General features: G+C 41.8%; 1 protein-coding gene across 1 annotated transcript; it reads left to right on the top strand.

Annotated features, from left to right (window-relative positions):
• The first annotated feature begins 7,492 nt into the window (after window positions 1–7,492).
• On the top strand, window positions 7,493–13,503 carry hoxc1a (homeobox C1a). The gene is made up of 2 exons (XM_030734235.1): window positions 7,493–8,118; window positions 11,782–13,503. The coding sequence occupies exons 1-2, from the start codon at window positions 7,599–7,601 to the stop codon at window positions 12,147–12,149; spliced, it is 888 nt and encodes a 295-aa protein (XP_030590095.1). The 5' UTR covers window positions 7,493–7,598; the 3' UTR covers window positions 12,150–13,503.
• The last annotated feature ends 14,088 nt before the right edge of the window (window positions 13,504–27,591 follow it).

Below are 27,591 nucleotides of genomic sequence, written 5' to 3'. Positions count from 1 at the left end.
TCTGCAGTGTCAACAGCGGTCGCAGCATCATGTCAGCAGCGGCAGGATGAGAGTTCACTTCAAAACCAAGGAGGTAATCTGAGCACGGCTGCACTGATCCCAGGGCCTTGACTGCCTATTGACACACATCAATTCAATTCAATTTTTCAATTCAATTTTATTTATATAGCGCCAAATCACAACAAACTGTCGCCTCAAGGCGCTTTGTATTGTGGGTAAAGACCCTACAATAATACAGAGAAAACCCAACAGTCAAAACGACCCCCTATGAGCAAGCACTTGGCGACAGTGGAAAGGAAAAACTCCCTTTTAACAGGAAGAAACCTCCAGCAGAACCAGGCTCAGGGAGGGGCAGTCATCTGCCGCGACCGGTTGGGCTGAGGGAAGAGAACTGTGGAAGAGAGCCAGAGATTAATATCAATTAATGATTAAATGCAGAGTGGAGTATAAACAAAGTAAATAAGGTGAATGAGAAACAGTGCATTATGTGAACCCCCCCAGCAGACTAGGCCTATAGCAGCATAACTAAGGGATGGTTCAGGGTCACCTGATCCAGCCCTAACTATAAGCTTTATCATAAAGGAAAGTTTTAAGCCTAATCTTAAAAATAGAGAGGGTGTCTGTCTCCCGAATCCAAGCTGGAAGCTGGTTCCACAGAAGAGGGGCCTGAAAGCTGAAAGCTCTGCCTCCCATTCTACTCTTAAGTATCCTAGGAACCACAAGTAAGCCAGCAGTCTGAGAGCGAAGTGCTCTGTTGGGGTGATATGGTACTATGAGGTCTTTGAGATAAGATGGTGCCTGATTATTCAAGACCTTGTATGTGAGGAGAAGAATTTTAAATTCTATTCTAGATTTAACAGGGAGCCAATGAAGAGAAGCCAATATGGGAGAAATATGCTCTCTCTTTCTAGTCCCTGTCAGTACTCTAGCTGCAGCATTTTGGATCAGCTGAAGGCTTTTCAGAAAGCTTTTAGGACAGCCTGATAATAATGAATTACAATAATCCAGCCTAGAAGTAATAAATGCATGAATGAGCTTTTCAGCATCACTCTGAGAAAGGATGTTTCTAATTTTAGAAATATTGCGCAAATGCAAAAAAGCGGTCCTACATATTTGTTTAATATGTGCATTGAAGGACATATCCTGGTCAAAAATGACTCCAAGATTTCTCACAGTGTTACTGGAGGCCAAAGTAATGCCATCCAGAGTAAGTATCTGGTTAGACACCGTGTTTCTAAGATTTGTGGGGCCGAGAACAAGAATTTCAGTTTTATCTGAATTTAGAAGCAGGAAATTAGAGGTCATCCAGGCCTTAATATCTTTAAGACATTCCTGCAGTTTAACTAATTGATGTGTGTCATCTGGCTTCATTGATAGGTAAAGCTGAGTATCATCTGCATAACAATGAAAATTGATGCAGTGCTTTCTAATAATACTGCCTAAGGGAAGCATGTATAATGTAAATAAAATTGGTCCTAGCACAGAACCCTGTGGAACTCCATAATTAACCTTACTGTCTGAAGAAGACTCCCCATTTACATGAACAAATTGGAGTCTATGAGATAAATATGATTCAAACCACTGCAGTGCAGTACCTTTAATACCTATAGCAAGCTCTAATCTCTGTAATAAAATGTTATGGTCAACAGTATCAAAAGCTGCACTGAGGTCCAACAGGACAAGAACAGAGATGAGTCCACTGTCAGAGGCTCTAAGAAGATCATTTGTAACCTTCACTAATGCTGTTTCTGTACTGTGATGAATTCTGAAACCTGACTGAAACTCTTCAAATAAACCGTTCCTCTGCAGATGATCAGTTAGCTGTTTTACAACTACTCTTTCAAGAATCTTTGAGAGAAAAGGAAGGTTGGAGATTGGCCTATAATTAGCTAAGACAGCTGGGTCAAGTGATGGCTTTTTAAGCAGAGGTTTAATTACAGCCACCTTGAAGGTCTGTGGTACATAGCCAACTAATAAAGACTGATTGATCATTTTTAAGATTGAAGCATCAATAATTGGAAAGACTTCTTTGAACAGTCTAGTAGGAATGGGATCTAACAAACATGTTGCTGGTTTGGAGGAAGTAACTATTGAAGTTAACTCTGAAAGATCAACTGGAGCAAAAGAGTCTAAACAAATACCAGCAGTGCTGAAAGCAGCCGAACATGAAGAATAATCTTTGAGATGGTTATGAATAATTTTTTCTCGAATGTCTAAAATTTTATTTGTAAAGAAATCCATGAAGTCACTACTAGTTAACGTGAAAGGAATACTCGGCTCTACAGAGCTCTGACTCTTTGTCAGCCTGGCTACAGTGCTGAAAACAAACCTGGGGTTGTTCTTATTTTCTTCAATTAATGATGAATAGTAAGATGTCCTAGCTTTACGGAGGGCTTTTTTATAGAGCAACAAACTCTTTTTCCAGGCTAAATGAGCATCTTCTAATTTAGTGAGACGCCATTCCCTCTCCAGCTTTCGGGTTATCTGCTTTAAGCTGTGCGTTTGTGAATTATACCACGGAGTCAGGCACTTCTGATTTGAAGCTTTCCTTTTCAGAGGAGCCACAGTATCCAAAGTTATACGCAGTGAGGATGTAAAACTATTGACGAGATAATCAACCTCACTGGGAGCAGAGTTTAGGTAGCTGCTCTGCACTGTGTTGGCACATGGCACTGAAGAGCATAACAATGAAGGAATTAGATCCTTAAACTTAGTTACAGCACTTTCGGAAAGACTTCTACTGTAATTAAACTTATTCCCCACTGCTGTGTAATCCATTAAAGTAAATGTAAATGTTACTAAGAAATGATCAGACAGGAGGGGGCTTTCAGGGAATACTGTTAAGTCTTCAGTTTCTATGCCATATGTTAGGACAAGATCCAGAGTATGATTAAAGTGGTGGGTGGGCTCCTTTACATTTTGAGAGAAGCCAATTGAATCTAACAATAGATTAAATGCAGTGTTGAGGCTGTCATTCTCAGCATCTACATGGATGTTGAAATCACCCACTATAATTATTTTATCTGAACTGAGCACTAAATCAGATAAAAAGTCTGAGAAATCAGACAGAAACTCTGAGTAAGGACCAGGTGGACGATAGATAATAACAAATAAAACATGTTTTTGATTTTCCCAATTAGGATGGACAAGACTAAGAGTCAGGCTTTCAAAAGAATGAAAACTTTGTCTGGGTCTCTGATTAATTAATAAGCTGGAATTGAAGATTGCAGCTAATCCTCCTCCTCGACCTGTACTTCGAGCATTCTGACAGTTACTGTGACTCGGGGGTGTTGATTCATTTAAACTAACATATTCATCCTGCTGTAACCAGGTTTCTGTAAGGCAGAATAAATCAATACGTTGATCAATTATTAAATCATTTACTAATAGGGACTTGGAAGAGAGAGACCTAATGTTTAACAATCCACATTTAATTGTTTTATTCTTTGGTGCAGTTGATGAAGCTGTATTATTTATTGTTTTTGAATTTTTATGCTTAAATAGTTTTTTGCTGATTTTAGCTTTGGTTTTTGGTGGTCTGGGAGCAGGCACCGACTCTATGGGGATGGGGTTTTGGGGGGATGGCAGGAGGAGAGAAGCTGCAGAGAGGCGTGTAAGACTGCAACTCTGCTTCCTGGTCTCAACCCTGGGTAGTCAGTTTTTAGGAGGGTTAATAAATTTGGCCAGATTTCTAGAAATGAGAGCTGCTCCATCCAAAGTGGGATGGATGCCGTCTCTCCTAACAAGACCAGGTTTTCCCCAGAAACTTTGCCAATTATCTATGAAGCCCACGTCGTTTTTTGGACACCACTCAGACAGCCAGCGATTCAAGGAGAACATGCGGCTAAACATGTCGCTCCTGGTCTGATTGGGGAGGGGCCCAGAGAAAACTACAGAGTCCGACATCGTTCTTGCAAAGTTACACACCGAGTCAATATTAATTTTAGTGACCTCCGATTGGCGTAACCGGGTGTCATTACTGCCGACGTGAATAACGATCTTACCAAATCTACGATTAGCCTTAGCCAGCAGTTTCAAATTTCCATGAATGTCGCCTGCTCTGGCCCCTGGAAGACATTTGACTATGGTCGCCGGTGTCTCTAGCTTCACGTTTCTCAAAACAGAGTCACCAATAACCAGAGTTTGTTCCTCGGCGGGTGTGTCGCCGAGTGGAGAAAAACGGTTAGAGACGTGAATAGGTTGGTGGTGTACCCGGGGCTTCTGCTTAGGACTACGCTTCCTCCTCACCGTCACCCAGCTGGCCTGTTTTCCCTGCTGCTCGGGATCTGCTGGGGGGGAGCTAACGGCGGCTAAGCTACCATGGTCCGCACCCGCTACAGGGGCCTGGCTAGATGTAGGATTTTCCAGGGTGCGGAGCCGAGTCTCCAGTTCAGAAAGCCTGGCCCCCAGAGCTACAAACAGACTACATTTATTACAAGTACCGTTACTGCTAAAGGAGGCCGAGGAGTAACTAAACATGTGACACCCAGAGCAGGAAAGTGCAGGAGAGACAGGAGAAGAAGCCATGCTGGTAGTGAGTCGGCTAAGGGCTAAGCTACTAGCTAAGCTAAGCTAGCGAATTTCTAAAAACAAATAAAGTGAGTAATGTGAATACAGGTGATTCAGCAAAGAGTATGCTATTTAAAGTAGGTGAAGATTACACTAAAATATGTTATTATCCAGATAAATCTAGTTATACAGATATAACAGCTAACAGACAGCAAAACACTGTGCTCCGAAACAGGAACAGGAAGTGATACAATACCGCAGTGAGAGCCAACACCAAGTGACAGCGCCATCAGAGCATGGACGCAAAACAAATTAGCATCAGTCAATATCCCCACTCCCCACACCCCTCCTCCTGACACAGCCACCCAAGTGCTGCCATGTTTACCTCACCTCCAGTCAAAACAATAGAGACCACAGGGATAATGATGAAAAAAAAAAATGTCTGTACTCAGTTTTAAGAGGGTATTTTATGGGCAGAATATTCCCATTTCTGGTCTGTGTGTAAAAGTGCAGAGTTTGGTTTGAGGGGGATTAAATTCTGAATTGTATTTGCAGGATCCATTTCATTTAAACCGTGAGATTATACCCTTTCTAAATCTTGTGCAGAATTTGTGGTTTAGGGGACACAAGCTGTCCAGAGGAAGGAGTCTCTGCTAAAAAATATCACGCAACTTCTGTTCCACTGGGCAGTGATGTGGAACAACACCTCATATATGCTAATCAAACATATGGCACTTCTAGGAATAAACATGAATTGTTGTTGTTGTCCTACAAGATTAAAAAGGTTACTTGGTTTTGAATGCAATTTGAATGCATCCAAGGGCTGCAATAGTCTGTGGCTGCTGCATTAAAAAAAAAAAAAAAAAAAAATCATTTGCAAATGTAAAAGCCGAGATTGCCCGCACCTGTTTTTTTCCTCTTCCTCTTCTTTCCCCTCTCTGCAACCCTTTCCCGTCCCCCGCCTCCCTCTGCTGAAAGCCATTACAGAAATACAATTTCTAATACCTCCGCACAGGTCTTCGATCGACTGCAAACAAATTTATATTCAGGCGGTAAACAGAAAGCTGCAGAGATTTATTTATTGAGTGTGGAGGAGAGAAACAAGCTAGCGCGTGAACCCTGAGTAACCTCCGAGCTGACATGAAGATGGATCAGTGCACCATGCAAATGCATGGAGAGAAGGGATATATTGCACTCAGTCATTCAGCACATCGCTGCCTGTAGAATCCCATTAACTCCCACAGCTGGGACCATATTTCTGTGTTGTAAGAATGCAGTTAGAAGTTGTTCATTACGCTGAATTATTTTGTAATTACTGCAGACTTAAAAGACATAGGAAATATAGTTAAAATAACGCGATAAGAACGGAGGCAGATATTTTATAGGTTAGGGTTTTAATTAAATGTTACCTGTTAGATAGCATATAATACTAATATTAATAAACTTAATAATAGTTCTACTACTGCTACTGCTAGCAGTAGTAGCAATAAGAATAATAAAACTAATATAACAGTTATTGTTTTTAAGTATTAATAAAATGCATATATAAAAATTAAACGTATTCATTAATATGATTTTTTTGACTAATTAATCCAAGAGTCCATGGAAAACATAAATACTGACATAAATAAGTTAAAAATAATAAACACCTTAAGATATCTTCAACTTATTGGCAACATCACAGCTCATCTTCAGAGATAATTTAATAAAAGTGCCAATCACACGAAACACGATTAAGAGACTTACAGCTTAAAACAGCAGGCTAATTATTTATGTTTTTGTCACTCTTTTTCCCCCCACTCACAAGTACTGGATTTATTGGAGCTATAAGATGGCGTCTCTTCGCTATAAAGTGAAAGTAAAAATAATTTGGTTTGGAAATTCACATTAGAAGTCAACACTGGCACATCAGGGTATTATCAGCTCTATTAATTCCCATGATTTAAAATTTATGCGGGCAGACAGGCTGAGCGTCACAGTGATGCGTGAATTTGAAAGTAGGTCACCGTAAATAAATAAATAAATCAAAACAAAAAAACAAAAAAAAAAAAAGGAAGAAAAAAGAAAAAGAAAAAGAAAACAGCTGCACTGTGGAGCTCCTCGATTACTTCATTCTGTGGGTGAAAAAATACTGAGGTGCTCGCTGTGTGCCTGTGGCTCTGCTGTGTTTAGGACAGTGCAGGCCCAGCAGACGCTCACTTGTGTTATTTTTAAGCTTGGTTTGTTTTTTACTGTTTGCTTCTGTCACTCACACAGTGGTTCCTTCCCGACTAAACGTATGAAAAGTACAGTCCTAAAAGCAGACCGCTGTGCTGTGATCGCACGATATTCTTAGTGCGGGGACCTGCGAACCCAGCTGATGCGCAGGTTTAACTTGAGATGAACACGTCCTCTCTGTCACTTACAGCTTCTTGATCTTCGCGCGGAGACATTTTTTGTATTTGTTCGAGACTAATTACAAATCTGCTGCCACTGAACTTCTAAATACCAGCTGTCACGACCTCTGAACCCATCAAGTGTGTCTTTCACATGACCTAAGCCCTTTGCTAAAAAGGACCCTGGGTTTTTCAAGAAGCCTTGAAGAATTTGCATAATCCATTAGCTACATCAATGTAGACTTATATTATGCTAATTCGACTTTAGGAGGAAAAAAAGTTTTCATTGTTATCTTGAAAATGTAGATGTTCTCTAAAGGGACAAAAGCTGTGTTTTGGCGTCATATCCTACCTGTCTGAAGGTGAGAGGCCCACAGAGGCCCTCAGTGTGATGATGATTGACTTTCCTGCTGCTTTCTAAGGATGTTTGTAGTTTTGTTCTGTGGGTCTGCTTGCTGTGCTCGGACACCATGAAATGTTGACCTTAAGTGAGTCTCACAACTTGCTTGCTCGGCTTAATCAATTTTGTCCTGGCTGATGACAGAGATGTCCAGCTATTGGCCGAGAAGGGGAGGGCACGTCATCTCCATCAATCAGGGACTGCTGTTTCTCCTCTGAGGAATGTCCCCACGGTCGTCCAGCCGCCTGACCATGCATGAGAGGCCGGGCATGAAGTGCAAGCCCGTCCAATGATTATGCAGGGGAAAGGTGATAATGACTTCCTATCGAGAGTTAACGGCCGAAGGGGAGAATAGCCCTCTGTTAACAGGCTGCTGCCTAGTAAAAGAGGTCATAAACCAGGACCTGGGCAGCAGGTCTCATCCTGAACTCGGTGGCTGTGATGAGGAGAGCAAAGTGGAGGTGGAAGTTGCCTCAGGATTTTATTCTCCGCATCTGACTTTGTGCACCTCTTCGGACAGCACTCCTCCTCCACCAAGGTTTGAGACTCTGGAGGGATTCTCGACACTGGCCTGCCCCCACTCCTCCCGTGTCCCCTGGCGGTGTAGGGCGCAGGGGCAGGGCTCTCCAGGGCACGGATACCGCGCGTCAAATAAAGAAAAGCCACACCGCTTTGGGTCACTTACGGAGGAAATTCACATTTACCCTCACAATAGCCCCGCGATTCACGTCGCCGTGGGATGTTCCACCAGCTCGGACTGTAACGAAGCTGATACGGATGAAAGGAGTAAAACTTTTGAGTGGATGAGAGTAAAGAGGAGTCAGCACCGGGCGGGTAAGTTTTTGTCCAAGGATAATGAGCGAGAGAGGGAGGGATAAAACCGGGAATTTATTTAGGGTAATTATTTTGTATATATATAAATATATATTGTTCAGCTGTTACCTTTAAATAACTTTCCTTTATAGTTGAGAAAGTTTGATCGAAGTTTTCTATTCGAGCAGGGGGAAAAAAGAAAAAAGAGCTGACGTGTGTGGTGCGTCACCGTGAACGATTTCCTCCGTCACCAACAAACAAAAGATGAATTTCAAAGATAAAACGTTCCCCCTTAAAAAGCAAATCAAAACGTTTCAAAGGCTGCTATAGCTGTTTTTTTTTTTTTTCTTCTCGACGCCACATTTGAATATGCTCATGAGAACTCGGGTACAATTTTCTTAACGGTTTCATGTTAATGTACGTCTGTTAGGTTATTTAACATTTTTTGCTCCACCTACTGTTACAAGCCGGATTTAGACTGTGCACAGAGGGAGAAGGTGAAGTACAGTGAAAGGCCTGTTTAGCCTCAGTGTATATTCAACCCAGAAAACAATCAATTATTTACCCTTGCCCTTACTAACCAGCAGACTTTGAATAATGCAACAGACCACTGCCTGTCGAGGCTCGCAGGAAGTTGAGTAAAACTTACTCCTGTAAGCTGGAGTGCTCCCTGAGTATTGATTAGTTGTCTGTTTGTAATGAAAGTCCTTGTGTATTGATTTCAGTTTGCAGCACCTTTACATGTGTCCACCTTTTTAACATAATTGCTGTCACAGATCATCATTTCACTGACTGATGAGTTCTGGGCAGAGAGCCCACAGAAGAATACATAGTCCAGACTTAAAAAAAAAAAAGAAAATTACCAGGAGCCTACTAATGTGAAAAATGCCTATCAATCCCCAATTTTATGTGAGTTATAGTATCTTATATAGATCCGTCATTTGATCAATAATGTCACTTGATTGACTGGCCACTGTACTTGGGTTGGGTTTCATAAATTTTACATGGAGGAAGATTTACAACAGTGGTGGTCCAGTCCTGTTTTTTTTTTTTTTTAAACAGTGCAGTCTGTGTCTGCTGCTGACCCAAATATCCAGTAACCAAATCTGAAACAAACAAAAAAATAAATAAAATGAAAACTGTCTGTAGCAGAAGACCCCAGCTTCTCTGAAAGGGATGCAACAAAAAATTGTGCATAAAATGATGTCATCGTCTTTCTGATGCTGCTCCTGCATGCTCTCACAAAGAGGACCCACGACATTTGATTTTAATCTTGATTGTTTTATGACACAGCAAACACATCTCTAGCACCCAACTGCGTGCTCAAAATTTAGATTAGTGGTTAAAGTAAGGCTCCAGGAGGTCCCAGTATAAGAAAGTATATGATGATGGGACAAACTCAAACCTACAAAACAACAGCTGCATTTAAAAAAAAATAAATAAAAAAAATCATAATTTAAAAAAATCATAAGTGGCTAGGCTACTGATGTGCATTCACACATTCATATAAAGATGCCGCTGTGACAGAAATAGAAATGTCCCATGAGCACAGCTGATTTATCATAAATATTGAAATGATGTAAGAAAAACAAAAAATAAAATAAAATCAACACAACTTTCATGTTTTTCAGACTATAGATTGATGCCAAAGTGACGAAGGTAGAAGGTGACAACCACACTGCTGATTGATCTTGAAGTCATTTTATCCATCAAACACATTGGAGACACACTCACATGATTCAAATCCATGTGCTTGAGAAAACCATTTGCTCACACCCACCCACGCAAAAAGACATTTCCTGCCAGTATTGTTTGCATCTCTGTAACCTCTTTCTGTATCTCTCTGAAGGAGATCATCTGTAGGAGTAACTCATTAGCACTACTGTGTAACTTGTAAAAAAGTCATTAGTGAAAGTATGCTTTCCTCTGGAGGTTGTATTGGTTTTGGCACCAAAAAGAAAAAAAAATGTCTTGCGTATTCTTCTACGTTGAAAGGCCTCCACAGACCTGCTGTAACCTGATCTCCTGGCTCAGTGTATATACTCCCAGTGCGTCATTCTTCAATTATGCTTTGACAGCACCTGAATTACTGTGGGCTGGATGCCCAGATGACTGAGGCAATGTGTATTGATCTATCCCTTTTCTTCTTCCCTCTCCTTGGCTTGGAAGGCCCTTCCATTCCCTTTGCTGGCTGGCTATTTTTAAGCGTGCAAGTCATTCCTCAAATATTTAGTTTGATTCTTTTATGCCTTCTGGCTGGCATCAATTCTATTATCTTTAGAGCCATTAATCAGAATGTGCATGTGATTTGCACGCCAGAAAGCTGAAGTTCTTAATTACGTACAGTTTCTCTGTATTGGTTCTTCATATTTGCTGCCCTCTAATTCTCAGGTTCGGTTACCTTCGCATTCATTTTCTTAAAACACAGATGTTGACATTTATCCTATAACTGACCTTTCCATCTGCTATGCTTTTCCAAGTGGCTGGAGGCCTGTTAACCTTCCTCTCTATGAATTGTGGTGGGAGGCATTGCTCTACACCTGGCACACTGACTCCATTATGCAGAAGCAGCAGCCCATTTTCTCAGAGGCAAAGACACACTGACGACTGCCCACAATGTCAGCAATGAAAAATCCAGACATAGCTGCGCTTCCTGTCATTCATTGCACATAAGTAGCACAGATGATACTTTAATGTGTAACCCAGAAACCTCAGAGGACAAAAATGGAGACATTTGTCATTAATGCAGCGTTCGAAAGGATTTGTAAACTGTTAAACTGTCATTGACACAGAAAGACCCAAAGGCAAATAATTAATGATTCTGATGAATACAGTTAATGGACTGTAAATGCTACAAAGTTGTGTTGAATCACCAAACATCTGACTGCTTTACATCAGAATATGTAATGGCATATATTATTTTCTATATGATTTTTAATGAGCTCGCTGGATGTTTTCATGAACACACTTTTAAAACATTATAGAGCCTTGTAATACTGTGAAACAGCCAAACTCTCAGAGGTGCCACTTTATATCTCTGGGTTTCGGACTTTTTTTTTTTTTTTAAAGCCTGTCATGTCTGGCACTGTTTGCAAGCAAAATTGTGATCTGAATGCATTGTTGTGCCAAACATGGGTTTCGGACTTTAACCCTCTAAGCTTGTGGACTGCAATGTGCTGCACAGATCTTTCTGTGATTATGTCCACTGTAGAGAGCACAAAATTTCAAGTCTCTCTGCTTTACAGTCCCTCAGGCTTTTGTGACGTGCCTATGAGCTTTTGGTAAAGTTAATATCATCTTTATTATACAGACAAAAATTGGAACACTTTAAATCACCAAACTGGCAGAGAGCCAATTCCTGTAAATGAGTTTTATATAATTTTATGAATGCTTCAACGCTTACTCTATGTCAAAAAGAAAGAAAAAAGAAAAAAAAAAACCCTGCTATTATTTATTTAATTTTTATTTTCCATTAGATTGGATATCTGTATTCATAATGAACATTTATTTTTCAGGGAATATACCCGAACAATATGAATGTTTCATGTTTCAACTCTGGAGTAAATGTTCATCTTATTTTCAGGATATGGGCGTGGATAATTTAATTCAGGAAGGTTTTGTGCTTCTTTTGTTGGTTGCCTCATTGATCTTGCTGAAGAAGGTTTTCATGTCCTCTCTCCCCAGCCAGGACGCACATGACCTGTGGGTTCAGTATTGTTGACTCGGGCCTCGGTGCTGTGGAGGCTGGAAACCGCATCTGCGCGGATGGCCATCCCACTTCGAACGGGCCCCCGAGGACCAGTTATAGCACCAAGCAGCTGACCGAGCTGGAGAAGGAGTTCCACTTCAACAAGTACCTGACGCGGGCCAGGAGGGTGGAGGTCGCCGGCGCCCTGCAGCTTAGCGAGACCCAGGTGAAAGTTTGGTTTCAGAACAGACGCATGAAACAGAAGAAATTACAGAGAGACGGGCTGCTCTCCGACCCGAGGCCCGCGGCTCCGCACTCACACGCGGACACTTTGGACACCTGCCCCTTCCCCGGACCGACCTAGCCAAAAAACACCTGCCCCTGAACTTGTGAACAGCAGGAGCTGCATCGTGCGTTACAGGGCAAGCCTACAAATGTTTTGATTGGCGGTTGCATCATTTTCAATCAGGCTTCACCTTTATTTGCTTACAACGATGGATGCTTAACGCAAGAAGCGCAATGGCAAGTTTCTTCATGCAAGAACGGGTCGAAACGATCAGTCATTCTCCCCGGCTTCAGACTCTGATTTGAATATTAAAATTCAGCTCATCCCATTGTGCTCTTATCTACACAATGTAAACGAAGATACAAACTTATATTAATTGCCCGTGGAAACTGTGGAAGTCCGTTTGCATATTTTCTTTTTCTTCTTTCTTTTACAGTTTATTCGGGAACAAACTTGAATACATTTATTTAACTCGTGCTTCGCAGATTTCTGTTTAAAATGTATTCTTTTTATTTATTGAAGATATACTTATAAAATTATTTATTATGATATTTTACAGCATTGAGTTCCGAAAATTATTCTATCAAATCCCCTAGCTGCGGTCTCAAACAATTAAAGTCCAGAATTATGGAGCTTTCCTTTGCTATTTAAGCTGTTTGCCTCTGACAGCTCACATTGGAAGATAGGGGGAGATGCACCTGTTGTAAGCAGAGCACACGAAATATGTTAATAAATAAGTTATCGGGTTAATTTAGCAGCGCTTGAATTCTGCCTTCGTGTTGTGCGTTTTATCCACTTCTAAGCTTTCCTTTATCCACACAACGATTAAAATACCGTGATTGATGGAGAGATTTATTGACGGGCTCGTACTGGAGTATTGATCCGTTGTGATCCATCTATTTGAGGCACAAATATGGGAGCATTTGCATGCATGTGTAACTGCATGTTAATGGAATGTAGAAACGTCACGATCGGGAGCTGTTGCGTCTTTTATTGCCTCCATATATGCATCAGAAAATGATAATTTAGCTGAAAGACTCATGCGGGAGAGCAGACAATAAAACGGTGCCTGTGCTGTTTTGCAGATCAACCAATAAACTGTGTGGCCCCAGCAGTTCGAGCAGCTAAATATTCCTTCCAGATTCACATCTCATCTCATATAAAGTAAATGATGGTAAACACGGCCCTTAAACACTGTTATGTTTCCGGTATCACACTGCGTTTCTATCATGTTAATGTCTACTTTAATATCAAGATATGGGCCATCAGGCACATTAATTTTGTGTAAGGGAATATTTTTGTTTAGCTTTCAATTAGCGTGTTTGCACTGGATATGAAGGTTACTAGATCCAAAACGGATATTAATCATAACAAAGGAATTAAACTTGAGTGTTGGAGATTAGAAATAAAGTGCTAGGATTAAAAAAAAAAAAGGAGGAGGAGGAGGAAGAAGAAATTGGGCCTGTTTTGAACCTTTGACAAGCATGCTGGTTGGAATTTGACATGTAAGTAAAATGCTACTGGTAATACTTATTTAAAGTAATACAATCGCACCTTTGTGGGGCACAAGAGTAGACATGAAGGCTGCAAGGCCAAGCTAATATATGCAGTTACACCAGAGTTCACCCCTCACCTCCTGACCTTTGCCTTGCCTCGGAACAACGATGACCCGGTCAGCGGCTCAGAGAGAGCAAGATGCACCATTAATTTGGGTGACCTCGAAGTCTGAGCTTTTCTCTTTCTTTCTTTCATTTTCTCTCTTTTTTTTTTTTTCCAACAGGCAACTCCAAATGCTTTTGTTCTGGTGTGGGGTGTGTATGTCCACACAACAATATTTCATCGAGCTGAATAGAAGGGCGAGCAGGCCATATGATAATTGTTCATATTATAATTCCATACCAGGCCAGATAATGGATCCCCCCCCCTACACCTAGAGGTAACCTAATTTTGCCCCATCTCTTATTTTAATAAGCCAAAAAAATATGCTACTACCTCAGTTTATAAACTGGATGAAAGAGTCTTTTCACCCAATAAGTTTTTGGATATAAACTACAGACCTATTTTTAATAGCAAAGTTGAAATATTATAGTTACTTGAGCATGCTCAACAGTTAATATGATTCTATGTCAGAGCCAGCATAAACAATATTTGGAATAACTATTCATTAGAAGCTTGCAGTTTATATATTTTATGCATATTTGCTTGAAGAATTAAAAAAAGAAAAAAAAAACACAACCCTACACACACCTATTATTCACCAACCCCCAAACAATATCTTTTTAATGTGCATCTCATTAGTGAATGCCAGAAAGGAAAAGAAGAAGTCCAAAGTTAAAGAAGAGGGGTTGACTTTGCAAACATTTAAAAGTTTTTTTTTTTTTTTTAATGGATATGCAAGATTTTAGATGCAAGCAGGGTCAAAATATGTTGAGTCCAATTTATTTTGAATTTGCATTTAAACAAAACAGACACCATTAAGGCTGCCTTCCTCTAAACAAAATAGCACAAAGTGGAATGTTTAACAAAACCATCAAATGTGTTTGTCTCGTTAATGCAAAGTGTGCGCTTGTGAAGGTCATGAGGATAACGATGGGCACGGCGATGTTGAAATCATGTGATTATAAAGCCAGCAACTATAAAAATGCTCTCTTATATCCGCTGTTCTCACTGAGAAGTATTGTATATGCTGACCTTATTAGAAACCCTTTTTATCATCTTGTGCACATCTCCTTCACTGTGACAGGGCTTCATGTTACAGGTTGTAATGTGCACAGAGGATGCTTGCAGCAGGTGTGCACTCCAGCTTTTTAAATAAAAAAAAATCATATGTGCTGCACTTAAAACCACACAGCAGGTTTAGTAATAGCAAAAAAATAAATATGCGAGAAAAGGGAAAACTTAATGTAAATTAGAAGAAATAGGGAAAGGTGGGGAAAAAAAGAGTTGATTTATTTTGTGTGAACTATCACTTTCATTTCATTGTGTGGCAGCTTCAGCATTTGTGTCTCAATTGATGAAAGGAGAACTGCATTGTTTGTTCAGACCTGACATTTAGTTCGAAAGCATTTGAGCGTGACTCGGCTCTGATGAATTTGTACTCTCCTGTAATTCCTTCCTGAAGATGTACGGTTGGTACACAAGACTGACAGCTGCACTCTCCTTAGACACGCGCCAACACGTGGCAAGTGGAAAAAAAGTTCAAACCAAAATTCCTCAAACCCAGATGTATTATTGCCACATCATAGTGCCAGCATCATCATGGAGCAAGTTACACTTTTTCTCTTCTTTATCTAAAGCAGTTATTTCTCATGATGAGAAAAGTCTGTATTCTACTCATTAATTCAGTGAGAAACAGATTAATAATTTAAATAAATATAATAATTTGTTTTAAAAATAGCTCCACATATTTTGTTACAGTATTCCTGAACAGAAAACTGAGATATTAAAGTAAATCCACTGATGTATTAGTGTATAATGAATGAGGCTATTGACAGTCTCTCATTTCTTCTCTTCTCTATTGTAAGCTGGCTGATGTGGGCAGCTGTTACAATCCTCCCGAGGAGCACTGAGGCATGAGCAATGTGTGCCTTACAGAATATCTTACACTACATTTTAAATGAACAAATATAAGTGGGTTCTTGTTCTAATTAATGCTAAGTTAACCTGAAATTAACTTAATGCATAATATGCATGTAATATTTTCACCAAGCTCAAGGGAATTAAATCAATTGATCACGTTAAGCTTTTTCTAACTTTATGTGAAGCACTTACAGAATAGATAGCTTAGTTGTTGTTTTAATTATAGGCCATTTGAATGCCCTCCTCCCTTTTAGTTTTCTCCTGCTTGTCTGATTTTACTGTTTTTCTTTATTTGCAAAGACTTTCATGCACTATTAGTCTTTTTGATCGGTGTCATTCACATATTTGACTACCAAACAATTTGTACATCAAGAAAAGTCGAAATGAGGTGCACCTGTTTGTGCGCGAGCGTGTGCCAGTGCATATTTGGATGTTCTGTGTACAATTACACAAATATGTGTTTTGTTTCCTAGGTGCTGCTAATAATGCGCTCAAAAAGATACAAAGCACCTATTTGAATAATTGTTCACTCACACACGTGCGCACACGCACATACAAATCCATACATAACACATTCTGATAGAGCTACGCTAAACAACATGCACACCAGTCCAGTCCTTGCCTCTCCTCTCTTGCTCCACTCCAGGGAGCAGATGTTTGGGGACAGCTTACAGCCTCAGCGAATTTCTGTGTACAAAGCAAACAGCAGCACTCAGCACTTCTGGCTGCAATGGGAAATGTGCTCTTGGAGTGGGGGGAGGGGAGGCCTTTGAGTCACTGTAAGGTATCATGAGAATGGGAGGAGAGGGGAAAAGAGTGAGAAGGAGGGTACACACAGAGGTGAAACTGTGTCAAGGTTACAAGTGGGTTGCATAGGAAAATCCCCCCATTTCCTGAGACTTCTGCTGCTGTGTGCCGAAGCGGTGCAGGGCAGCATCCTGGCCAGTATACTTAGCATCTCCTGTGTGACATCATCAGGAAAATCAAGCCACATATCTGATTGTGTGTCTACATGACCTCTCCAATGCAGCTCTGTCTACTCACTAGTTTGGATTGCCCTTTGAAAAGTTGCAGACAAGCATAAAGTGAAGGGAAAAAAAGGGGGGAAACAATGTAATAAGTCGTTGCAGATATTGCTGATATTGCATCTAAGACATCAGCTACAGCATGGGAGCAGTTCTGCTAATAATGCCAGTGATATAATGCACTGATTTAAAGGTGCTGGTCCTGTGGCAGTATGCTACCCATGCCCTCTTTCATTTGCCTTCTACAGAAAAAAAAATATGCCGTCTTATTTAAAATGATCCCTAAACATAAGCTGTCAAGATTTCTCATGAAAATCACAATATTATATTGCATTTAAATAAATGCCTTGTGCCCTTTTCATCCATTCCAAAATATTTACAGTGCAGCTTTACCACATATGCTCGCCAATATGCTGTACACAATTAGCCCGAACATACACATGAATACACTTTTACTTGTGTATGCAAGAAGACACATTTTGACCTCTCATCAGTGTATTATAATCCCTAAACAAACCATCATAAATGAGCCCTGCCATGCTTATTTGTCTGAGCGAAAGTAACCCCCCCCCTCCTCTTCTGCCCTTGGGGTGAGGTTGCCATAGTGACAGATTCATAGACATATGGAGAGAGAGAAGAGGAGCTTGGCTGAAGGGGTGGGGCTGAAGGGGTGAAGTGGAGGGAAGACAGAGGAGAAGGGGATGGGTACCGGTTTGAGGACGCTGGCGCTCTGTCTTTCAGATGTGTCTTTGTGTTTCATCTGTCAATCAGCCATCCGTGGCAGTTTGTGCTCAGCGAGTGAGCAGTTCATGAACTTTACTCTCAGGCGCCATCTTGGCTGTATTTCACAGGGGACTGAATTGATTTTTGAGGCAGCTTCACAGTCCCCAAAACGCGATAGGCAACAAAATGTGTATTATTAAATTGACTTGCAAATTTGTGTCCGCATGCTGCAGTCTCTTGTCATTTTGTTGCTTACGCTAATGACTAATGAGCATTAGGGAAACAAACATACAGATGTTTTTGCTCCTCGCTAATTAGATTTGGATGATGTTTTCAGCCAACCTGAGGACAGCTTGACAATGGACACGGAAAGGGAGGGAGAGAGAAAGAGAAAGAGTGAAATAGGGAAATAAGTGAGAGTGAAAGGAAGGGGTGTAGGTTTGCAGCGGCCATCAGGGCTGGCCTTGGTGCTGTAAAAACATATTTTTTCATCAGACATTTTATGCAAAAGGGAAAGACCAGGTGCTCAATCAAACCTCACGCCCACTGTTTTATTTTTCATCTTCAAACCTCCCAGTGCCTCTCTGCACAAACCTTCTGTGTGCCTTCCCTCTACCCTCACACCATTCTTCTTTTCCTCTTCCCTCTCTGTGTCATTCGTCTTCCATTCTGCCCCTCTGCTGCCTGCTCTCCAACTGATATGAGAGAGTGACCCTTGGGCCCTCAGGGGTCAAGTGATACAAGGTCATTGGCAGGTCATCTCTGCTGACTGGCTGACCTCTAAAAGGACTTCTGGAAGGAGCCAATCGGGTCTTGCTCCTTCCCCCCTAAGGCGGATCCCCCTCCCCAGCTCCTCAGCAGCCTGTGTCACATGACCAGTGTGAGGCGTCAGAGGGAGGATGATTAATGATGCTTTTAGTACCTGTTTAGAATGAAGCTGTCCACACCGCACTGTAATTACCCACTCCCAGGCGGCAGCTGCCCAACGTAATTGCTTTTTGTTTGTTGACCTGGTTTATTGAGGAGAAAGATGGCTTTGGCTGGGTAAGACGGTGCTATGTACAGTATACAGAGGTGACAATATATGTATGTCAAAAATTTTGGTGTCATTGTATGGTAGAGATTTATGTAAGCTAGGAAACTGTGAGCGAGGAGACGTGTACCTCAGATGTGTGCAGGAGATACAAATGAGGCAAGACACAAAGTCACTTTAGGTTGGTTCTGTAATACAAATCAATTTCTTAACACACAATAAAAGTGTTATGGTACGCAGCCACAAAATGTCAACAACAGTTGTCAACCCTTGCACAGAATTCCACAGACCTCCTGTGCAAGGTTACTGTGTAACACTAAAATACACACATGTTCAGCATGTACAGTCACTCAGGGGTATGTTCTGTCATGCACAATTTATGACAACATCTCAAAGGTGAGAATTCAGAACTAAGTTCAGAAGGTCAGTGGAATCCTGCACCTAAAGCCCCCCCCCCCCCCCCCCCCCCCCCCAACCCCCATTTCTTGTTTGGCTACATGCCTAAAGCAAATATGAAAATTTCAGTACCTGCGGTGCAGTGCCACGAGGACAGTGACAATGAAACTCAGATAAACAGCCCCTCGTTTGACCTATGGAGAGCATAAATTTACCACCCATAAATCCCTGAGTGTTTCAGCTCTGTTTGGCGCATTTGCAGTGCCTCTCTACCCAGACTGAGAGAGGCAAGTGTCGGGTATCAGTGCTTCTGTATGAGCAGCTTTCATCCTGCTCCTGGTTCTCACATAACTCAGTCCTGCAGCCTTTATCACCGCCTCATAAATAACGAGGCTATCGCCTGATAATGTCCGCTTAATGCTTAGTCAATAAAGCCCACAGTAAGAGGGGCCTTTTTTAGCCTCTCTCTTGTACATAAATATAAACAGTGCAGTAGATTGATGTGATGGGCAGGCTCTTTCTACACTGGGACAAAAAGAGGCAACGTGTGGGCCCGGGAGCTGAAGGTGGGCTGTGAGGCTGCAGGTGTTTAGAGGAGATAGTGGGCTGTAATGAGGGGGCTGCAAGAGAAAGGCTGAGTGGATAGCCTTGACTGATCACCTGTGAAAGGCACATGCACACATATACACACAAATGACAGCACACAGACATTAATGCACAAAGCCACATGTGCACATCGGCACAGTCATTCACACACCAACACACACTCTAATGCCATCATTAGTTAACCCATTGGTGTCGATGCCCAGTGCACAAAAGCTCATCCTCCCTATTTGAAGGGCATTAGACCATTATGATAAAGAGACCCAGTGAAGTGCTTTTGTATCTTGTTAGCATCGTTTCTTAATCTATTGACACAATTGCAAAACCAACCATATGCCGCTGCCACAGAATTACAGCCAGGGTTGTAAGTTTCATTGTCTTGTGTGCACGTTGCATGGACATTTATCGACCCTCGCACTAGTCATCAAACCATCCAATTCCAGGGTGGCGCCAGGGGCAGCTGTAGCCAGTGTGATGACTAAAATGGGATCAGACTGAGCCCTAGGGAGACAGAAGAGACTGACAGGGATGTTCCTGGGTTGAACGAGGGGGCTGATTGTGATCCATGAGCTAGTCAGCATAGCAGCACCTGGGCTTGGAGTAGTGGCTTAGAGACACAGAGTGTGTTCAAACTGAGAAGGATGATACCATCAGCTCATATTGACATGCTTGGTGGCATGCAGTTGGTGGTTTTGAATTTTTAGACAGATTTTTACAAAGCCAGGTTTGTACTCAGTATTAGAAAATACAAATTTAACCTGAAAGTGAAATCCTCAACGTGAATTTTATGGAAGGGATAATTATACAGATGTCTGTTTTTTTTCTTTTATTATAACTAAATAAACATATTAAAGGCAGCTTTCCAAAGCCTGCCATTGCCTGATGATTTGTGCCATATATACCTCTGGGATACATTCATATCCATTAAAATTTCAAGAGTCCATGAAAGTAAATAAATAAAAACTGAGTGTCATGATCTCAGTTGCTTCTATGCTTTAATTTCAGTATATTTTATACCTTAATTTCATGTATGATTGTGTTTTTGTATTTTGAGAAGGGACAACAGGAAATATTAATGTTATGTGTAGTCTGATAATTAAGGGTGTCTTCTTCAGTATTGATTTTGGGAATTTTCCAGTATAGAAAGAAGTTAGCTTAAACAGTACAAAGAAGTCTTTGTGCGAGATGGCATGTTCTACAGATCCATCCATAGCCTCCCTGTGTTTGTGTAAACTGAGAAATTTTTTCCACAACAAAAAAGACAGTTTACTTAAGCAAATATAATGACTAAGTATAATAGTAAGGGTTTATATCAATGGATAAAAGGACACAAAAAGAAAAAAAAGTATTCTGTAAACACAACACTGGCAAGTGATAACAAACCAGCCTTTTCTTCAGCCATAGTTAGGTTTACCTCAAAGTAAGGCTTGTGGCATATAAACTTCTCAGAATTCAGACACAAAGACTGTCTCTTTGGGCCAAGGATTGATTTGGCAGAGAATGTGGGTCAAAATTCAGTTAGAATTTTAGTTTTAGGGCCCACATGACAAATTAAGCAAGCTGAGTCATTCTCCAAATGCACAGGAGTAGACATGACCTAGGAAAAACTCATTTATCCCCAAACTGTAGGACTTTTATTGCTTCACAAAACAAGATGGAAAATGTACAAAATCAAGCAGAGATGTGTGTTTAATCTAAACCACATGCACAACACAAACAGCAAAACAACAAGGTAGCCTACACTCTAGGAATCACTATTCGAGAGAAAATAATGAACTCATAATTTATGCATAACATGTAAGGCAATGTAAGACAAATTAATGACCAACCATCCAGCCTTGAAGTTGCTGGAAGGACCATTTCCTCACTACAGGGATGTTAGCTGCTCTCAGTGTAGCTCCCCTCTTAATATGCTCGGGAGTTAACAGCAGCGCAACAGCTATTTTTCTACAGAAGCCAAAGAGATGGGATTATTACAGATGAGTTTGTCTGACTCTGGGTAAGTAATACAATAAACCTATTTGATAAAATGTTGGATGTACTTAAATGCATTATATCCAGCGTGTTTGCAAAAGCATCACTGTCATCTACCGCTCACACTGGACCTCATTTGTCAATATTTGCTTCAGTAAATATTGCTGGAATACTCTGAAAAGCTTGAACAAAAAAATGAAGCTGACATGCAACACTTCAGCATTACTAACTTCTTGTTGTGCATTGGCTTAACTAAAAGTCGTACTTTTGAGCTATTTAAGCTTACCAAAGACATGCATAGGCATGCAAACTCAGATGAAAACCACAAAAACCTTTTAGTGCTAAAAGGCAAAGCAGATTCAAACTACATATTCAAATATTTTTACTCTCATTTAATTTGAAGTCACTACATAGGAGGCAGTCTTCTAATGACTCCAGTTTCTGGTATTTACAACTTCCACACCACCTCAGGCCACAGATTTCCTGCCTCCCGTGTGCTGCACTAATGTAGGAGGTAGTCGCCCAAAGGGTGACATGGGGCACGGGCCAGATTTTGGAGAAAGGTTAGCTTGGAGGTGCCCACAATAAGGGAAGCCACTGCTCCAAACACTGCGGCAAATGAATCTCCCGGGTAATGGAGACAAAACTATTGCAAAATTAGGAGAGACATTAACTGGGGTATCAATAAATAAACCTCTAATTAGGAAAAAAGAAGCAGAGCGAAGCAGGAGCTGCAGCACGGGGGGAGAATATCAATGGGACGTTCACATCTGTATGCAGGCACAGCTCTCTTGTGAGGGGCTGGGCCTCACAGGGGCTTCACCAATGGCGCTGGCTCACCCATCCATTCCCATCTTGCCCTGGCGGTGAGTGTGCCCACTCTTTGACTGTGCAGTGAACCCAGTGTGCAACCTCCCCTCCTTCCAAGGCTTTCTCTAAGTGCTCCAGCTCCCAGTGTTTTCCACCTTCTCTTCTCTTCTCTTCCTTCTCTTCTCTTTCTCTTCTCTTCTCTTCTCTTCTCTTCTCTTCTCTTCTCTTCGTCTTCTCTTCTCTTCTCTTCTCTCTCTTCTTCTTCTCTTCTCTTCTCTTCTCTTCTTCTTCTCTTCTCTTCTCTTCTCTTCTCTCTCTCTAACCAGCTTATCTGCACAGTGCCCTGAGTGTGCCGCTGTGCTCTGTGACTTCACCATGATTGATTGTGGTGGGGGTCCTCCACTCCCTTGGTGAGAGCGAAAATGGAGGAGCGAAAACAGGAGAAAGCAAAGAAGCCTGGAGAGAGAGTCAGTGATGGGTAAAGTGAAACAGAAGCAGTATCTGTGTATGCACATCTGTACATATGTGGGCCTATATGTATAAATATACATTAGGTTTGTGAAAGGAGTTCATGTTGGTAGGAATGAAGGTTAACTAAGTCGGTTCAGGCCTGGAGTCAACATGCAGGTATTTATCCAGTTATATGGATAAAGACTAGTGATGTTTGGTGAGCAGAGAGATGTGAAAGTGCAACCTAGGTGTTGTGGGGCTGGGGGTTGAGGGGTGCATAGCGCTGACCGCTCCCTGTCTCTCCCCCCCTCTGTTCCCTGGAGGGTAATAAAGACTGATGACACTGATGCTGTGCCATCCGGCTCCACAGTCTCCACTGCACAACCATTTGCGCCATCATTTATCCCGTTTCCCCCCCCTCCCCGCTCTAATTCTGCTTTAATAACCGCCAGCTCCATTCATCAGTGTATTGACGGGCATGACAGGCGGTGCGGCACACACTAACTCCCTGCCCTTTACTCGCTCACAGCCGGGGTCAGTGCGAGGTCACACAGTCAATAATCACAACACACCTCACTGTCACCTTGGAGCGACTACATGCCCCGCATATCTATCCTCACATATGCCCAAACTCCTCATTGACTTTAGTGCTTCGTACCCAGTAATGTGCACAATTACTAAGGCAGAAGCTGTGGGCAGAGGCAAAGCAGTACTGCAAGAAACACGCACAGCTGAAGAACGATGCTCCACTGGTGGTCCGAACATAAGAATGTAGATTCAAAGGACTCTGTACTGTTTAAGTGAGTTGGATAATGCTATACCCAAATCCAAAAGTATTCTTTTTATTCAGCAAGAGTAAGTCTGTCATACAAAACATCATATCTACTCTTTACTCCCTCTACTTTTTGTTTTTTGTTTTTTTTTTCATTTGGAAGGGGATGGGCTTTTGGGGTGTGGTGGTGGGGGGTAATTGTGGGCAGTCATTTGTTACAGGTGCAGAGCCTCCTTGTCTCTCCTTGGGCATTCACCTCTTCATATGCAAAACATGTCCTGCTGTCCTCCAACTCCAGCACAGTTTGCTGCCGTGACACATTTTTTCTTCATTTCAGCTTGACAGTGACATTTATGTTCATTTGCTCTGTGCAATTGTGAAGCATCTGGAGAGGCTGTATCTCTTTTTTTTTCTCTTCCCTCACCTCTTTCTTTTTTCTGTCCTGACAAAAATATTAATGCACATTTGCATGCCACAGTGACTAAGCCCTTGATGAACAGTTGGATTTTTGGGAACACACAGAGGAAAAACTCCTCTGCAATTATACATGGCAAGAAGACTGAGGACTGCGATGGAGTCTACTGTTTTTAGATAGATTGCATTGTGCAAGTCAGGATATAGCCAAGATCACTGGCACTGGGAACCTACACCAGTCCATGAATCTTGTGATGCTGCTGAGTATGGTGGTGCTGGGAGTTGTGGTGCACTGGGGAGCTGAACATGCTGCACACAGTGCTGGGCCAGGTGGCACCCACCCTTCTTCCTCCTCCTACATGGTCACATGATTAATCCCTGCGCTCACTCACAATTTGTAGTATTTTTCCTGACCGCTTCTACCTACACATGTACATAAGCACACAAACATTACAAAGGGACAAACAAAAGAATTTTATGTTTACTATAAAACACATGCTTTATGTTGAAGCATACATATATGCATACATTTCCCTACCCCCAGCTCAACTTCACCTATCCTGGACAGGCAGCAGCAGCAGCCAGGGGTGCGGGTGCTGAGGGCTCTAATCTGCGGTGCAGGTCCCATCGGCAAGGATCATTGAGCTAATTAATAATGTGGCACAGAGAGGGATGGCAGTCATTAAGGAGCCATGGCTGTGTGTGCTGAGATGCTGTGGGCTTCTGCACGGTAGTTTGTGTGTGTGTGTGTGTGTGTATGCATGGGGGGGCATAGAGTGGGGGGGCGCAGATAGAAGAGTGGGTTGGTGTAGGGAGGGGGCACTGCAGACACAGGGACTGACTACTGCATGCAGCCTTTTGATTCATAATTCACAGAGGCCAAGCAAATAGGAAGACACATCATTATACCAGACCAACATGCACATATGCAAACACACACACAGTGTGATTATAATTGCAGGTACAACCAATGTATCACATAATTTCCTGCAGGTATACTCTGTTGAATTTCATTAAGGGTCATCCAGAGTGTAGCAAAGCAGGATTTCCCTGTCTCTTTTTGCATCAATAAAGACAACTCTGCATTCCAGTTAGACCACACTGTAAGTCAGACACAAGTGGGGCAGCACAGTGCTCCATGGGGTTTTGTTTCAAACACTCTACTGCACCAGGAGAGCCTATCATTTCCAGTTTACAGCCATATGTTAGGAGGCGCTGTATACATCACCAATATTTACTATGGGCAATGGTACCAGAAGGCTAAGAGCACTTGGTTGTGTGAGGCAGCCCAATAGCTCAGCCTGGGCTAATGAAAGGAAACAACAGGAGCAATTAGCAGTGTAAACAAACAGCTCGCTGAGGCCCCAGTCTCCAGCCTCCCCCCTGACAGCAAAGGGACTGGCAGCCTGGAGTAGGAGGTAATTGGGGGAGCTAGGAGCCGAGACAAAATCAATGGCAACGCATGCACAGACACGGCGTGATTACTCACCACCCCATGTCACAGCGCCAGGGACTCAAACACGACAAGGTATTACTGCAGGTTTGACCCTGCCAAGTTTACACTCACTTCAGGATGTGCTGCTTGACTGTATATCATTGGTGTTTACGTGTGCATTTGTTCTTACAGCCATAGTAAACCAGATACACACACACAGGCACACTGACAGTTGACACAACACAGCATTCAAGCATCGCACTTGGACCACTAGCCATATAAGAGCCTAATGACCTTCCTCTCAGTCTAATTGATCTCATCTTGTGCCACTTATGTGTCTGCCTCTACACTAATGTCTCCTATTCACTCACTCATTGGGAAGTATCAGCGTCTACAGTGCGACCATGTGGCTGCGGCCTGCAGACAGTCGTGCAGAACCCATGGCCATGTTTGTCTCCTCCCTAACCCTGAGTGGAGCCACAGGGCAGAGGGGCATCACTAATGCAGAAGGTTGGCTGGGATTTCTACACTGCAGGGCAATTCTGCTGCAGGCACGGCGCTTCTGCTGTCTGAGTGCTGGCCAAGAACATAATCAGCAAGAGAGACTTTCCTGCAGAGGTTTACAATGTCTACCATGCATCCATTATGGGATGGGAATGCAGGTTTCATTGAATTAGGACTTGTTGACCCCTCATTTTGGGCAGCAAGATGTAATAATGAGTGGCAAGAGCTTAGCAGCAGTAGAAGTTCTCCATTCCTTCACTTATTTATAATTAAAAATACCTCATTCATGGATGTAATGAAAACGGACATGAAGACCGTTGGATGCAACAGAAGAGGATGCAGGGATAGGCTTTAGAAGGAAACAGATGATCCACTGTGGTGACCTCTAAAGAAGAGGCTGGAAGAAGAAGAAGAAAAGAAGAAGAAGAAGAAGAAGAAGAAGAAGAAGAAGAAGAAGATGATAAAAAAAGACTTGACTTTTTACTCAATTAAACATTTCAGCACCAACAGTGGAACGAGGCCTCTTTTACAGAGCTATTTTGTATTTATTATTTGAATTGAAAATTAAAATTCATAAGTGCATACATTTGTAAATATCAAAACCAAACATTTGTTTACTATATGTAATTTTGAATAGTTTTACTCTGTGTATTACTGTGGTCCTTAAAGAATTCAGTCCCTCCATGAAGTATATTTTTCAAGCCTATAGTTTAGTGAAACTTAAAGTGCCTTAAAAAAATTAAGCATTTACTGTACTTTAGTAAAAGCTCAAAGACACACTGAACCTCAGGTTTTGTGTTAATAAACGTATGTCTTCTATTATGTCTTGTGCAAGCATCTGGAATCCAAGCTACCTCCAGGATTGCTCCAATGCAGCTAAAAATTAATTCTCAAGTATCCCATTTTTATAATAATTTTTCCTTCTTTCTTTTTTTTTTTTTTACTCTCAGTGATGGCAGGAGTCAGCAAAATGCCAAAATGTGAGGCAAACTGAAAGATTTGAGACTGTATTTCAAAAAGGATTCCACATGACATGAATTTTGAGCTCATACTGGAGCTTAATCTGGATCTAAGAGACTTATTCCATCATTTATGCTTCAGAAAATTGGGAGGAGAACACTACATTAATCACCTGCTTCAGCTACATTTCTGATTTAGTGGTCAAATGGATGGATATTGCTTCTATTAGTCCTCATTATTACTTGTAAATTCGGCAATACCGCAAGGTCGGCTCAGCGGGGGATTATGGACCATTATCAGCAGAGTGGAGACAGAGACAGAGATACCTTCTCTACAAGTTGCCGAGGCAGGCAAAGTAGAGGGGCAGGAAAGGGGAGTGCAATCAGGCTCCACATAATGTTAATACAGGAGACAGAGCTCTGATTGGGTGTTGCAACAAGGTCCCATTCAGCTATACTTACAACATCCTCCATAACAGCAATCCCTCAGTTTAGAGAGCCAAATGTCTGCATGGTGAAGATGCACACACTCACACATTCCCTGGGCTCCCAAATACCAGTGCATACGGCCCCTGCTCATCATTGACAGAGCTGCCACTCACCATGAAGATGGATGCTTCTCCTGGGACATTTCCAAACCTTGTTCATTGACTAAGTTGTTTTGCTGATCTAACTACCTTTGAAAACAACACAGAGGGTGAGTATGTGTGCTTTCAAAGAGGGGCGACGTTAGTGTTTTCTGTGTGCATTTTTGGGCCAAACTGCTCTACACTACTCTAACACTTCTCACTCACTTGGTACTGGTAAAAACACACTCATGGGTGCTTCTAAGTATTGGTACTG

Source organism: Archocentrus centrarchus, chromosome 7 (genome assembly GCF_007364275.1).
Source record: "Archocentrus centrarchus isolate MPI-CPG fArcCen1 chromosome 7, fArcCen1, whole genome shotgun sequence".
NCBI lineage: Eukaryota > Metazoa > Chordata > Actinopteri > Cichliformes > Cichlidae > Archocentrus > Archocentrus centrarchus.
This window is presented reverse-complemented; position numbering and strand designations above follow the sequence as displayed.

Excerpts from the sequence above, each read along its gene's own strand:
- hoxc1a (XM_030734235.1), top strand. The coding sequence starts at position 7,599 with ATGACTTCCTATCGAGAGTTAACGGCCGAAGGGGAGAATAGCCCTCTG. Across the intron at positions 8,119-11,781 it reads GAGGAGTCAGCACCGGGCGG|CCAGGACGCACATGACCTGT; the intron begins GTAAGTTTTTGT and ends CTCTCTCCCCAG.